The sequence below is a fragment of the Osmerus eperlanus genome, chromosome 12 (genome assembly GCF_963692335.1).
Source record: "Osmerus eperlanus chromosome 12, fOsmEpe2.1, whole genome shotgun sequence".
NCBI classification, from domain to species: domain Eukaryota; kingdom Metazoa; phylum Chordata; class Actinopteri; order Osmeriformes; family Osmeridae; genus Osmerus; species Osmerus eperlanus.
The window spans coordinates 6,049,582-6,066,600 of record NC_085029.1 but is presented as its reverse complement, the minus strand read 5'-3'; the positions used below and the strand labels follow the sequence as shown (position 1 = coordinate 6,066,600).

The window sequence follows — 17,019 nt, the reverse complement described above, 5'->3', positions numbered from 1 at the left end:
TGTTCTTTGTGCGCCAATCCTTGGAATCAGATAAAGCACTCCAATGTGTTCATGCTTCAGTTTTTGTGTTTCAGTATTACTAATTAGGGATTTAGCTATTATATATGATATTTCTAAGTACCAGAGATGGGCCAGAGATAACAATTATGAAAAATAATACCTTTTTATTTGACCTTGACCTTGGTTACAAAGGGTCATTTTGGAGTCTCCAAAAGACCCTTTTAGAAAATTCCTGGATGTACTCTTATAAAAACATGTGTCAAATATGAATATATTGTGGTATTATGTTTGACTTTTGATTTGAATTGGGTAAGGCTTCAACCTGTGGTCCAATTTAGTCTTCCAGATAATACCTACCACCTCTAGGCCTCTTCAGGCCTCTGTTTTCAAAACAAAATCTAGGCGGAAATAGAAATTTTCACTTTCCTTGTGTTCAAGCTTCTATTACTCAACACTAGAAGGACTGACAGGGGTCCTGACAACAGGGGACATAACTTCAGAGTGTCAGCTTTCAAAAGAGATCATTTACATGCATGTACTCCAAATGGTTCAAGAACAGCTTCCAATTTACTTTGGGTATGCTGTTTAGGCGTTTTCAGGCAAATTTAACAGGAACATGAAAAGGTTAACTTCCTTGAAGGCGGGTACTCTGTTGAAGTTTAAAACTATTGGATCTGCCCAGAGCCACTCTGATCTGCCATAACCATAACCAATTGCTAGCGTTCGCCTTTGCCAACTCCTTCACCACGGAGCTAGCTGCCGTAGCTGGAAAATCAAACTTTTCCTGAACCCCGTGGGGAGGAGGGCCACAACATCATGACCACCAACAAAACTCAGCAAGGATTGTTATTGCTCCGGCTTTAATTTATGGATGTTCGGCAGCGTTGCCACAACCGCAGAATAGCTTCGCTCGCATCTTTCTCCGCCGCCATTACTGAACTACAACTCAAACTAGTGCACAACATCAAAGTCATCGTTCTCAGCCACTCCCTCTGTTCGCTGATTGGACCTACCAAAAAATTGTTTCTGAAAACCGACTGATGCACTGAAATCCCAGACCTAGTACAGAAGCAAAATCCAAATTGAACAGAAGTACGTAGGAGGGCAGAGCCAGGCTAATATTACCATTCTTTGTAGTAAGTTATTATCCTGTGTTGTAATGTCTTCAACGTGCCAAAAATTCCAGGACAAACTACTTCATCTAGTAGTATTTAATACAGGATGCTTTTCTGGCTATTCCGACCAGTGAGCTTTTTCATAGTGTCAAGAAATATATCTCGGAGACAGCGGTACAGTATAGAGGACACAATGGTATGACTCACCGTCACTGGTTGCCTTTACATGCAAACTGCCTGCAACAACATGTACTATGTAACCACAACAGTAGTACCTACGATGTTCAGCTGTTCAAAGTAGTTCAGGAGTAGAGAGACGAAGTACTGTAGGTCTTCAATGTGTAGTCCAAAACTTCCAGTTCTAGTTTTTCTGTACTGGTTCAAAGAAGGCAAAACATTTAACACACACATCTAAATATACAAATATAAGTATAAGTTATCTTGTTATTGATTTTGGGGTGACTAATGTAAATTGTTATGTCTTAGGATCAACTTTTTAAATGGCCTCTGTTTGTCTACACAAGGCAGCATGAAATAGTTCTCTATATAGGGGAGAAATTGTTGATTTGAGGTTTTGGTGAAGTATTCCTATGAGATAAGATAATCCTTTATTTGTCCCGCAATAGGGAAATTGCAGTTTGCAACAGCAGCAGGGTACAGAACAGCACTCAGAGTATAATTAAATATAGAAAATACAAAATATATAATATACGAGATACAAGATACAGGGAGTCAAATAAAATATGAAGATCTAAGGGTATAAAATAGTAAATAATATAATGATATATGAAGATAAGGATATATGGGTATAAAATAGTAAATAATATAATAATATATAAAGTAAGTGAGAGTTAAGTGAGAGTTAAGTGAGAGTTAAGTGAGAGTTAAGTGAGAGTTAAGTGAGAGTTAAGTGAGAGTTAAGTGTGAGTTAAGTGTGAGTTAAGTGTGAGTTAAGTGTGGTGGCTGCCGCTATGAATAAGTAATAAGTGACATACAGCCAAGTAATTGCACGTAAGAAAAAATATTGCACGTAATATTATTGAACCTACCGCTTCAATTACATTTAAATGGTTCGATAAATATCTCCAGTGCTTCTTATTAATTATTGGCATGTTGGAGTGATTGTGTTGCAAATGTTTTGATTAGACTAGACTACATGGAATGCAGCAAGCATAAACACAAATTCACAACTGTTAACATTGTTGTTAACCATGTTTTATAAAGCTAAAGAACTAAGTTCTCTATTGTTGAACAGGAGTTTACAAACCAAACTAAACTAGTAACTGAATCTGGTCACTTCCTTCTCTCTCGTCTTTCTTTCAAGCAGTACCCACCTGAAAAGGATGTCTCTTCCTCTTATAAAAAGCCCAAGCTTTGTTGTGTATGATGGCCTTGTCCTCCTCTGCTCCTGGTCATCTCCCCTATTGGCATCCCCTTAACCCTTTCTCTCATCCACTCATTCATGTAGGGTTTGTCTTCCTGCTTCCTGCATGCTTGATCATGCCTGAACTCTATGCCTGGCATAGGGGGGTCTTTAGACCAGAAGACCCCTGCAGTGGCGCATTACAACAACCGAAGCGCAGCCTGGCACAACCAAAAAGCCTCCTAAACTGAAAACCAAAGATTAAAAAAAATATATATATATATATTTGAAGCAACGCAGGTCGGGGGAAGCAGAATGTAATGCCTTTTAGCGATGACTTTGATCAGCTAGAAGAGAGGCCTAATTGAGGCTTAATTTTATTAAATACATTGGGTAAACAGACCTTCCCTCTTCAAAAGTAGAGACAAAGTTTGGTTCCACCAAAGAGAGCTGAGGTCCAACCTTAACCCTGACCGACATTCTGATGGAACATCTCTGAGTAGGCCGACTGTAAAATGTTTATATATTTGTAGAGGTGTTATTCATCAATTCACATGGTCTAGTTTGAACCTTTTGGACATCAGGTCTGTTTCCTTGCTAAACACCAGATGGCGATGTTGCTTAAGGAATGCAAGTGTTCAGTAGTGATATTTATGAACAATTGTCAGATGCATAACTTTTTTTAAACACGCTCCTTCTCAGTGTGGTTTTATCTGCAGAATAGTCTATGCTCCTTTTCAATAATGTTGACCAAGGCTAGCATTTACATATGTATAAATATGCATATTTCCACCTTAAACACACAGTAATTTACTGTCCATGATTTCATCCAGTGTTCATCATCACAGTGTTCATCAACATTGTCAAAATAACTTTGTTTTGCTTTCACAAGTTACACCTAATGCTGCAATGTTTGTTTTTCTCACATATTTTTGGGGCTTTTGGCTTCATTTATCTTGATATCAGTCAGAGAGAGACAGGAAAGCAGGGAGTACGAGAGAGGGGGGCAACGTCCTTAGTCGAAATAGAACCCGGGCCCCTGCGGTAAGGCCTAGGTCCCTGTGGTTTGCTCTGCCTGGTGAGCCACCCACCCAAGCTGCAGTGGTTTTAATAATTTAAAAAAAGGTGAGCTCTGTATGCTAATGTGTGTATAAAAGTGGTACAACTTGACACGTATGATATGTGATATTTTGCTAGAGTGGTTTGCACATTCAGATGGTCAGGTCAAAGCAATTAGAAATGTGTGTCCTCTTGCAAAAACACCTAAATGAAATCAGTACTTATGGTAAAATATTACAAAACGTGTATTCCTTCAAGTAGGCTCATTTGTATCTGTAATACAAATGAGAATGTTTATTATGGATTCTGCTGGTGTGGTCTTTGACATTGAATACAAAACAAGATAAAGTGACTTTCATATAATGTGAAAAATAACATAGTTTTTGCTGTGCATCTTAAAGAATACAACCTCTTATGAAAACAGTTAAATATTGCAGTCACAGTCAAGAAGGGAGCTCTGGCCCCTTTTTAACACCTTAAGACTGAAAGACTTCCAATGTCTACCGAGGGAGATAATTAATGCATTTTCAAAACATACGGTCAACCAGCCTTGAAATATTGAACAGTTTATTCACTTGATACTGCTTGGTAAATAGAAATGAAAAGCTTTCTAAACTGATCCTATATTATTATATTTTTTTTTTTACTATATTTCAGGGTCTCTAAAGTGATCATCAACAACTGTAAAAAAATGGAAATGTGCTCTCTGTTAGGGCAAATATTGAATGCCATAGAATCCCATGTGCACCTTAGGCTGCCTTTAGTATAGTCTGCTAAAGGGGAAAAAAACTGGTCTGGTTAAAAATAAAGGCAGAAAGAATTTGATCGATCATCTCTTTTGAGTTACCCATTTGAATCCCTCTGATGAAATGCTATGCAAAATGTATTGAAAAGTATTTAGGCTCTTTGTATAGACCTTTATTTTGCAGGGTACTGTATTAACTTGAAATGCAGTCTTGGAACAGCACTTGCATTGTCTAAGCTAGGTTTAGGTTGACATGCCCTCAGATTGAATCAGCCTAAAATTACTCTTAAATTGTAGCATACATTTGGAATACAGTTCCAAACAGAGACTTATCTACGACACCGGCTTTATTTGTCATTGGTTCATTGTCATTCATTAAGATTCACAAACTTTGTATAAGATTATTTATAATGTTATCATTATTTTATTCTTTTTCCAAAGGCTTGGACATCTTAAGTGACCTGCAAGGAAAGCACGAACAATGTATGATTAAAAAATAAAACATAAACAAACTTATAGTGTCATTGGCCATGGTCTACTCACGGTCATAGCAACACTAACTTTGCCAGTGATTAGAATAGTCAAGTCTTCTTCAGAGACTCATTTTGGATTTACGGAGAATGGGCATAAACTGTTTACAAAGACACTTAATCAGAAACATCTTATTTTTTAAGAAAATGTATAACGTCATTAAGAATTCCTCACTTTTAAATTCTGTTGGGTAGTAAGTGCAAAATCATACAATACAACATTGTTTGTGTATTTATAGTGTACAATATAATGTGCAAATATGGATCATTTTGCATTTTGATTGATAAATAGAACTTACTTGACAGACACATTCATGATGCATGCAAGTCATTCATCACATGGGTCTTCATTGTTAAACAAACATGTACCCCCCCGCCCACCCCCGTTGTCTAATACAGGGACTTCTACAAACATAAAACATGACAGACAGACATTAGTTGGATGTAAGACACTGTAATTCCCCTTACTACGCTTGTTGTAACTAAAACATATTTGTTGTTGTACACCACTAAGCAGTTAATGCGATGCATTCTCGTGTTCTGTAGTCTAACCAGTGATCAATAGCGCATAAGTCCAATCACATCCAGATTAAAAAGATCCAATTTCTTAAGGAAATAGTTGAGGGGATTTTTCACCCTTTACTCTGGGCTCAACGAAGAAGATTTTTTTAAATAAATCGATTATCTCATCTTATAAATTCTGCCTTTCATTTGAAAGCTGTTCTACACTGGTTCTTTCGTATGCTTCTTGTGGATTGTGAAGTTTTGGGCCCACTGTTATTTCTTTATAGACTCAAAGATGGAACTTCATGATTTATTACACACTAGTTCTTCATCTAATTTTGTTTTCAGTTTTGATGATGTAGTATTATGGTGCTGATGTGCTAATGTCGAGTTGGTTAAACCAAATGAGAGATAAGTGATGCTTTTCGATCAAAGTTGTGAAGGTTAATTCAAAGTAGCGAGAAAGATGTATCTTGGAATAGTTGACTTAGTATTGTGAAACCTTCCTAGTTTTTGATAAACATCAACCAACAACACCCACAGGGCCAGCGTAGGCTGTTATCAGTCGGATGGATGTCATTTTTGTTGTCTGTCATTATGATAGTGCTCCAAACTGAGAGGTCAATTTACTCCAGTACAGATCAGAGTAACAAAACTCTTCTCCTTCTCCTTAGTTATCCTTCTTCAAGTTCATAAATACACCCCTTCCCCCCCTCTACCATTATTAATACTTCACTGTGGAGAGGCGATGCATTACGCCGTAAGCATTGGTTTTATTTGGCAGTGTGCAAATTATCCCCTTATCTGTCCATATCATAATTTCGTCTCGTTTATCTTCTTGTCCTCCAAAGTCACCACACTTCAACTCTGACAGCGATCAGTATACCTTTCAGACGTGTGCATGCTTGTGATTCCTGAAGTGAGGCCCTCCCAGGTCTTCTGTGTCCTCGGGGCCTGTGTGATTGAGTGACTCGAATGAGAGGGGGCCAAAGATAATAAGGGAAGGAATATAGAAAATAAAAAGAAGGGGCTATGATATATCATTCCTCCCCTTCTCCCCGTCCATTTTCTCATCTTTTGTCAGTGCTGTCCTCCCCCGATTTCCGTGCTCCAAACCTGTCCCATGCAGCAGCGTAAACTAGAAGTGACATGTGACACCCACACCCAAGTGATACACTGACAAGCAGGACCAGAAAAGGTGATTTTTTTTTTTTTCATTTTCTTTTTTTCCAGACTGGCTTTAATATGGGGGAGAATCATAAAGTATTTATGAAATGCATTATGAATCATCCAGTAGGCCTGTTTTGCCACAGTTTTTTTGTGGGTTTTTGCTTTTTTTCAAACAAGTACTGGAGAGGCGAATGTGAAAGAGAGAAAAGTAGTGAACTTTTATATTTTAAGCATTTCTGTCTGAAATATAGTGTGCCTAATTGAATTAGGCCTAGTTGTTTATACAGTTTGACATTTGTTCCATAAGAACCTAGAACACCTCAAAACCTACATATTATTCATTAAGTGTGCATAAATATTACATTTGGATGTGTATAGATACATTTATTGAATGCGTAGCAGTCTCTTAACTAACCAGAATCTGTCATTACAGGAAATAAATATATATATATCCACATTTTTATGTGGATAAATTCTATTATAAATCAATCCATGCCATTATCATAAAAAATGCACATAAATGGTAAAGTATCATGTTGGCTGGCTGAATTAACTTCGGTTGCACAGTAGACGTAGCTATCTAGCTCATCACTTTGTTGTCAGGTTTAACTCGATGAAGAGTTGTTAAAAATGACAAAAAGTGTTTGCTAATACCTAACACGGAGTCAGGTGGCTGAGCGGTTAGGGAATCGGGCTAGTAATCAGAAGGTTGCTGGTTCGATCCCGGCTCTGACAAATGACGTTGTGTCCTTGGGCAAGGCACTTCACCCTACTTGCCTCAGGGGAATGTCCCTGTACTTACTGTAAGTCGCTCTGGATAAGAGCGTCTGCTAAATGACTAAATGTAAATGTAATGTAATACCATCATCAACAACCACACCAACAACAGAATCTTACCAGGTTAGTTGCCAAACATGGAGGGAAAGTATAGCATGTTTGCACCTTACTTTGTTATTCATATGTTTCTGTCAAAGTGAGAGTGAGGCTTCCTCTCCCAATTACTCTATAGCACTTCTTGTAATGCGATATAGCTAAATTTGTTGTGCATATTACACATTTGACGCTGCAAGCATTGCCCTGCAAAAAGTTGAGGGGGTGGGATTCTCTAATGTGATGCGTCATGTCTCTAAATGGATGTGTGCTCGTGTACTACTCCCTAAGGGAGTCAGGTGGCTGAGCGGTGAGGGAATCGGGCTAGTAATCCGAAGGTTGCCAGTTCGATTCCCGGTCATGCCAACTGACGTTGTGTCCTTGGGCAAGGCACTTCACCCTACTTGCCTCGGGGGAATGTCCCTGTACTTACTGTAAGTCGCTCTGGATAAGAGCGTCTGCTAAATGACTAAATGTAAATGTAAATGTACTTCCAGCCACTATTTTCGTCTTAGTAAACCGTGCAAGTAAGAGCTAGGTGTGGTGTTTTCTCATATTGCTGACATCAGTATATTACACACTTAAGATGCATTTATGTGCAATTGTGGATGTGTATAGGTAGACAATAACTACCTCCTCCTCCCATAGAACACCTAAATTCCTAACCTTTTTATCTACTGTTCTTCTGAATGTAATAGCTAAATATTTATGCACAGTAATTGTAATTAAACTAGGCAAAATATTTTTATCAGATGAAAATGTATATATGGTTAAGGTTTCCCCATCAAATATGAATTAGTCTACTTTCGACTTCCTTGTCAGTCTAACGAGGAACATGAGAAAAGCAAAGAGGAAAAAGGCGTTTACTAAATGCAATTTTGGCTTTTCTCAGACAGTTTTTGAAGCCTGCGGTGAAATCTTGCTGTGGCCTTGATCAGAATTACACTGTAGAGGATGAATTAAGGATTTGTTCAGTCATCTCAGAGGTTGAACCTGCCAATTAGAGCATCAGCTTGCTTCAGCAGCCATTAAGCAGTTTATCTGCCGAACTGTGCTAATGCACTTAAGAGTTGTTATTTGATCAGTGCATGTGGTTTGTGATAACTGGTACATAAAATAAAGCCAAGACACAGAATCCTAGGTGTTATTATATTTACCTGGTGTTGATATGGAACCTGTGTAACGATCAGTCTCTTACAGCAAGTCATTCACCTGCATAGACTAATTACCATATCTGGAATGTGCCTTCAGACTCACATCCAAACCTCAATGGCTCATCTAATCCTATAAACAACTCCTCTCCATTCCACTACAAAACCTGTGGAGTCCCATAGAGAGTGGAAGTGTGTACGGTGGTTCAGGGGGACAAATGTTGGAATAGCTCTGGAAAGGACATTCAGACCTCATCTGCATTTGAATGGGGCTCTAGCCAGCTAAATAAGAAAGTGTACATAAATATATAGCATTAATGATGTAGCTAAGCCCTCATGCATGCTGCTGTATTCTCATGCTAATGAGGGAGGTATTGAGTGGAGACAATTGTCATCTTCCTCCAAAGAAAGATGAGGGAGAGAGAGGAAGGTGGTCTTCTGCACATTTCCATAGACAGACAAAGACGGTGTCCACTGCCCCCAATACGCACACAAACATTGACACACACTGTAACCATCCTATAAATGAGTCCACATGTCTTTATGTCTAGCATATCCATTTTTAGATTACAGTCTGAGAATAAACATCAAATACAAATCTTATATCAAGGTCTGGAGAGAATCCCCGCCTAAACAGAGGAAAGGTTAAAAGGTACATTTTTTTTTTTTTTTTTTTTTTTTAAGAAAAGGGGATGGGGGGGGTGGACTGAAATTATTCTCAGTGGAGGGTTCAATGAACCATATGTAGGTAGCCACAGGCTAATGGGCCGATTGGTCCCTGGTATCCCCTCTCCAGGTATCCCCCCCATAACACACACACAGACTCTCTCCTTCCACATCCCTTCCGCTCTGAAATCCCTCCACCACTTCCCTCTAATCTCACCTTTTCTCTGGCGATGACCCGGGGAGGCCCACTTTATTCCCCACTGCACGCCAGAAGCCAGCGTTGTGATCGGAGCCCCGGCCCTGCTCTGGTTCCCCCCTCGCTCGGCTACCTCCCCGACGGCTCTGCTCTATTGATTTACTGCTCCACCATGGCTGTCTGCCTGTGTGCTTGCACCACCAGTCCCCGGCCCCTCTCCTCTAGCTACCTCTCCTGCTCTTCCTCGCGTAACCTGGGATTCATGTTCTGGGAAAAAGAGAAAGAATGGAGGAGACGGGCGAAAGAGAAGCAGAGCCTTTGATTTTTCATTAGAAGCGCTTCCATATTTTAATATTGGGTTTAATCGGCCCTCCATGCCTTAAAGAAATAACCATTGAGAGACGATTCCCTGGCCTTCAAAAAGTATATGGCGTTTCCTCAATCAAAGCCCCTCGAATTTGCTCTTTTGTTTGGAGTTCAATTGCGATCGTTTTCCTCTCCTCTCTCTCTCTCTGTCTCTCGCCCTCTTGCTTTGCTGGTACAGTCGTTAGGCTTATTGACTGATCTCAGCTCTACTTAACAATAGAAACGACTTTGACAGGGAAATACAGCACATGTATCACAGAGGTGGTGGAAAAAAAGCTTCCATTGCAGCCATAGCCTATGTTCCGTGACAAAACAAAAGGCAAGGTCTTTCCCCAGAGATGAAATGTTAAATGTTTCTGCATGCAGCATAATACTATTTTGTAAATCGTTGGATATGTGTTGTAAGACAACATTTCTGAACAATTTTGGACTTCTTAATGTGTTGCCTGTGAAAAGATTGACTTTTGGATTATGAAAAATACAAAGTTTTTCTTTTCGCAAAAGCAATGCAGAAATAATACATTCATAGATAAACAGCTATTGTTTCATTATAAGGTAAGGTTTCTGAAGAACATAGAGTTGTGTGCACTTTAAAATAAAACCTCTGTTTAGATTTGTTGCATATTAGCTAGCCTATTATGTCTCAAGTTTATGATGTGAGTGTATTGTATGAGTGTGTCTGTGATAGCTTCCTTGCGAGACACTTATTTTTGTAATGGAAGTGGAACACAATGCCTTGTATTTGTTGGAGCCACAACTCCACCAACCTGTGAGCTAATGAGAGGCCCCATGCTGATATCTAAGTCTTGGGTTTCCTATACTGATGCTGTTATATTAAAACAGGAACACACAAGGCTGGTGGGCTGGAGTGCATTGGGGACACACCCCAATGCACTCATCCACATGCATAAGGAGATTTTTCATAGCACACAAGGGGTCGTATGCTTGTACGTCCGTTTATCCCAAACTTACACAGACATACACACACCCTCTGAAGATTGACAAGAGGAGTAAGTTTTGATGACACCAAAGACCAAAAAGAAAGGCATAAACAGAGAATCTGCATCAATCAAATCGTCAATGCTTCACTATCGGAAAATGTATCAAACGCATAAAAAGGAGAACTTACTTAATTGACCAACCCCAGACAATTTGTTTGCTTTAAAGCAGTTAAAAAAACAACACTTTTGTGTGTGTGTGTGTACCATTCTTTGTGCTGGTTGAGTGTGTTAACCCCCTGCCATGCTGAGATGCATTATTGAAGACTCTGTTGTGATACTTCTGCCTGCTTAAAGGTCTCGGCTTTCTTTTAACGCAGCGCCACAGTACACCACCTCTGCCCTGCGTCTTGGAAACTATAGAGGAACCATTGGCACGGGTCCACACTTCAGCTGAGGAAAAAAATCACTGAGAGATGAGAGGAAATTATGTCACGTTTAAGATTAATTTATTTCACATTTGTTGCACATTTCTTTTTTAAATTTTTATGTTCTCATTTATTGTCCTAATGGTTTGTATTCCGTTTTGGATTTAATTTTTATGATAGTAATATTTGCTTCAAGTAATAATCAAAATCATGATATTATTAACATCATAATCATAATGAGTGAATGATGTAATAATTAATTCCAACACTATTTTCTTAGTGGTTCATAAACATTTGCAGGAAATGAAAGGTTAAATGCCAATTTAAGAGTGGCATGAAACCCAATTTTCAGAATGGTGAGTTGCTCTGCCGATGTTGAGAAACACGTAATGAAACACGCGTTTGTAAATTAAATACCATTAATTACTCTTTATGCCATACCACCATCTCAGTGTGGCAAAATGAAAAAGCAAGAATGAAGAGGAAAAAGCATGTGCAGATAACTTCAGGGCCCCTCATTATTTTCCGCCCCTGGGTATTTTCACGCCTTTTATTTTCTATCTAATGAACTGTTTACATTTCAGTTTTCCAGGTACCACAATTATTTGAGATGTCCTTGTCGCTGGTCGCAGTGAGCATACAGAAAGGAAGTTAGTTGGAGGGCAATAAAACATGTTTATCATAAATATAATTGTATTTGATTTTAATTATTCTGTTAATGAGTAGAACGTAGGGTGCAAAAATCAAGACTGAGAGTCATCAGTCACTTCATTGTAAAAAAATATTGCTTAGATTTACAATTATTTATTTTATTTCTGTCATTTTTTAACAGTAGGATCTTTTATATAAGTTTTTTAAAAGATTTGCACTTATGGTCTTAATTAGCATATCTGATTAGCATATCTGATATCAATTTGTATGCAATGTATATTTAACTACATTTTGATGGGTTGAAAAGGATCTCTGTTTTTCCAACAGAGGTAAAACACATGTGTTTTTGACAGGACACTATGCACCTCAGTCTTTAAATTGATGGGATGTGTAGAGTTTTAAAAGCTGGGGGACCACTTTGCATAAAGTTAAGATGGACCTTTGTTCTTTTTTTTGTGCCTCCGGGAATAGAAGTAAATTCTCACCCAAGATTAGAAAAAGTGACAAAAGAAAAACCTTTCAAAAGGATGAAATCTTTCTTTTATAATTGTTTTCCATGGCAATAAGCTATCTTCTAAAAGTGCACATTCTTTTTAGATTACAAAGCCTCCTCTTCTGCTTCCATGATGCTTTATTTGCATTCATTCCCCTTCTCAATCATACATAACAACTTGAATAAGAAAGTTTCAACTAATTGATTATATAAAAAATTACTCTGTCTTCTCTATGCATTATACAGCCTTCAATATATATCCTTCTACCCTAGATATCTGGGGAAATACTAATCGTACATGATGCTCTGTCTCATGCTCTGTCATAAGATGAAACAACATTTCATAGGCAATTGTCTTGTCTTCCAATAATTGATCTCATATATCATATGTCCAAACCTTACATAAATAAGGTCCAACCATTTCAGTTTATTTATAATAACCCAATGGGTAATCATAGTCTGTCAATGGGTGATGCTTGTGTTGTATTCAATGGCGAGGGAATAATCTCTTGTTTTCCAGAGGGGAACTCTAACTTCAAGTCAACAGGAACAAGAAGTACCTCTTAGTAGTAGTAGGTCTTCTATTTTAGATTATTATTATTTTATTTTTTTCCATTCCTTTTAGTTGTAGTTTTGTTGTAGTTTTTGTTGTCATTTGCGTTCATTCATTTCAAAAGCTGTCAATATGCAGCTGCAAAAAACATTCATTTAGATCTACGTAAAATCGGCGTTGGGTTTAAAGAAGACATCACTCCTCACACTCAAATCAACCCCTATATCAAGCTTCTAGTTCTCAATTACTGTCATCCCGTCATTTCCTCAAGTGACACTGTAACTCTTAAAGAAGCTTGACTAAAATGTGGGGTTTTTCTTTGCAAGGATGAATATACTCTGTCTGTGCTAGAGTCTATTTTCAGGTTTATGTTATTTTAGTTTTAGCTCACACAATGAACAATCATGTTAGCAGAAAATTAATATCTTACAGCCCTTCTATCTAAATGACCTTTTATTCACCTGTAGATGCACCTGTATATTTCCCTTATAGAAGGGGTTATGACTTGAGTATATCAAATATACTTTTAAAATAAATAATAATCAGTAATTTTCATTGTGGAGGCTGAGTCCATGGTTATAATGCAACTGGACACTTTCTTTATCAATACATTTTTCTGGTCTTGACCTCATCAATCAGACATCAGTAATGATGTCTGATGTTCAATTCCCAGGCTCTCAAAGTGACAATAACAGCCAAAATATAGCCACTTTGTTTGTTCCCCCACTCACTAAGATTTGCCACTTTAAGTTAAACACTATACAATTATTTTAGACTGGTTTTCGATGCTTAATTATTAAGCAAATTAAGAATTTTTAGCTAAACTACATACATGAGAGGAATTCTTGATGTAATTATTCCCCTCATTTGTTCAATTCCCATGATGAACTAACAGAAAAAGTGAATATCCTTAGAAGAATGCCTCAGTTTCTACGTGAAAACAATGTCAGGGCAGATGAGGATTTCTGTATTTCTATTCTATGTCTACTAAGAAAACATCTAGGCAATGGATGGAAGCATTATCTATACATATGCAGTTGTAGTCAGTGAATGGTTTGTGACACATTTTGAGAGAGACATTGTGTATTGAGAAAAAAGCAGCTCACTGTGGTATTTTGGGAACACTAAGTTCAAAACCAGCCTAGCGCACCCTTTTTTGTTTTACTATTGCTTTTTATTGTAGCAATAATAGAAAAGTGCAACTCTAACCCCTAAACCTTTTACAAAAGCCTGACCGTAATCACTAAAGGAAAGTTGAATAGAAATGCATGGATGGGGAATTGTGCCCACATGCTACTTCCCGAGTTAACTGTCTAAGAATAACCATTGACACTGTACAAATTATAACTTTTGCATTTACATGTAGTAATATTTTGCTTCATGTAAGAACATTCATATTGATTAATACTTTAACAGAGTAAATTGTGCAGCACTAATGCTCAGTAATTATAGCACATCTTATTTAAAGACTTTTTTTTTTTTTTTTTTTTACTGCAAATCTCTCTGCAAATCTCTCTAAGAATGTTTAACCAAAACACAGTATCCATGCTTTCTTTAAAATTCAGAATTTAAATTTAAAATGTCTTTAAAATCAGATTATCCCAGATCATCTGACTGAAAGTAAAGCCAACTATTTTGCCAAAGTTATTCTATTCAAAATAATTAGATAGTAAACCGAGCACTGAGTGCTCAACTCAATCATTTATTCCTCTCCACTGCAAGAGATTGGCTGTCTTTTTGTTTTTTTAAGAATGCAAATGTATACTATATTAAATAAAAATGTTTATGTTGTATTATGTTTGCAGAGAATATGTATCCCATGTATGTGTCTGTAAACTAGCGGTATACACCATCTATTCCTTCAGAAATGGTGGTGGCGTAGTCTGAAGCGTGTATGAAACGATTGTGTCGGAGTGTTTGTCTTCTTTTGGACATTGCTTTCCCCCTCCTATCTGAAGGGGCATATGGGGAGAGGGTGAAGGAGAGAGATTGGGAGCCCAAATCTGATGGAATGCCAATGGGTGATGAATTATTCCCTGTTTAAGTCCCTGCATCGACAGTATCACAGAGCCTGGCACTGTACTGGGCTGACAGCCGTGACAACCCCCAGAGAAGATTTAGCCCTGCCAACTGATACTTCCCTTATACATCTCTGTCCTTGTCCATGCCCCTTCTATGCTGCTCCCTATACAGTGTATGACTCAATATGTGATATTATTTTTTAGACCTTCTACTATTAGAAGGTCTGAGAAAATATTGTTTCCTTTATAATTTCCACAGTAATGGATCACCTCAGGAGCAATATAAAGCTCAGACTGGAAGACCAGGCACATAATATCTGAAACACAGAACGTCTCGCCATCATTTGCTCATTACACGTTTGCCTGTCTGTGTGATTCCGTTAGGGGGCTCTCGTGCTTTAGAAATGCCTAAATGTTTTTTTTCCCCAAGTCAACTCTGTTAAGCCTTATTTTTCCTCTTGTTTTTTTCCCTCCTCTGTTCTGCTCTCTTTCTCCTCTTCTCCTCTGTCCCACTTCCTCCTCTTCCTTTAGAAAAGGTCACGTATTGCCTACAGTGATGAGGTGCGGAACGAGCTCCTGGGGGAGGACCCGGGCTCCTCAGAGAGTCAGGTAAGGTGCTAATCAGTGGCCTGGCAGCTCCCTGTGTGGGTGGCTGGCCCCCGTTTGAGGGGATGGGGGTGGGGTCTCAAGGCCTGTCAGGGCCCTTCTTAGGGGCCACCAAGGGCCAACATAGCATTGGCACCAAGTCATGCGGAAGGAGGCCTGTTTAATGCAAAGCTGGCCAGGCTCTAAATGAATGGGCTCCAGGGTCTGGGCCTAGTGTCTGGGCAGCACCAGATTGGGTCAAAACCAAGCCCCACTTACCCCACCCCCTATCCTCACAGCTGTTCTCCAGCCGGCTGTGTACTTATCCCCTCCATCAAGATCCTTCACCAATGGAAGCACCTTCCCCCTTGGAAGACAGGCAGACACTTTCACACATATAAAACAAAATGAACAAAAAAACGTATTTGACCGATTTAAATACCCCACACAATACTGATAGTCAGAACAGATTCAGTATCAACCTTAGGTGCCTCAATTCCACATCAACATCAATTCTGTTTTGTTTAGTTTTTTTCAACACAGCTCTCATGTTTTCTTAACTTACATTCACCAATTACCATTAATCAAATTACCCTTGAAGAACATGTAAATATCTGAAAATAATTATTATTCAAGTAAATGTTTTGGTTTTCTGAGGTTGCGGTCATATTAAATTCAAAGCATTTAAAAGCAACAGATGTGTAGCATATTAACAATCTTTATTTATTTCAGGACCATAAGCAGAAACATTAAACAGGGTAAAATGTACTGAAATTAATTCATGAAATTACAAAAATAACGGAAATGATAGTTTCAAAGTTATCTCAATTGCTCAACAATGCCACAATCCAAAAAAAGTTGAAGTGCTTTTGCACAAATCAACAGCAAAGGTTGTTATTCATTTGAGACATCCTGCCTGTCTGTCACCTCTTAAATCAGTGTAATTGTATTTTACTCAGTATAAATTGTGTGGGTTAAAGTATGTATTTGAATACAAAACTAAATGGCAAAATTATTAAATGCATGTTCACATTTAGTCACAGTATGTTACAAACTGCTGAGCACAGCTAAATCAGAATTGTATATCAATAGCTAAAAAGTAATATTATACTTTTTTGATAGCTTCCTCATTGCCTTTTCATGGATGACCTATGGAATAGATCCAAACTTATGTTTTACAGACATATGTATACCCGAGATGGAAAACTGATATGCATATTCTCAAATTAGGGAGGCACAAAAATGAATTCATTCAACTTTCATACAGAAATTGTAAGTAAACTTCCTGCAAGAGCTGTCACATTCCAGACAGTGATTCTTCAAATCAAAATCTTGTCAAAGACAAAAGAAGAAAAGTGACCCAAAAAATTCCATGGCTGAAATGATTGTTCACAATTAATATTTCATTCAAACTGTCACATATTTCCTCAAGTACTAGAGCTACTATAGTGCATAAATACTGTGGATGTTTAAAGGCTTTATTGAATAACAAGCTTTTTGTTATTTACAAACATTGAAATCCCAAATAAAAAAAGGTTTGTGAGAACTATCTTTAAAATACAAAAAAAATGCTCAACATTCAAATGCAGACAAACATTGTGATGTTTCTGACACG

The 17,019-nt window shown here is 38.0% G+C and overlaps 1 protein-coding gene across 5 annotated transcripts in view; it reads left to right on the top strand.

The window, feature by feature from the left end:
• vti1a (vesicle transport through interaction with t-SNAREs 1A) overlaps positions 1–17,019 on the top strand; it is a 137,492-nt gene that overhangs the window by 18,617 nt on the left and 101,856 nt on the right. For all 5 annotated transcript variants that reach the window (XM_062475110.1, XM_062475113.1, XM_062475109.1 and 2 more), the window contains exon 4: positions 15,351–15,428. In XM_062475110.1, the coding sequence (XP_062331094.1) occupies positions 15,351–15,428 (78 nt within the window). The remainder of the gene's footprint in view (positions 1–15,350; positions 15,429–17,019) is intronic.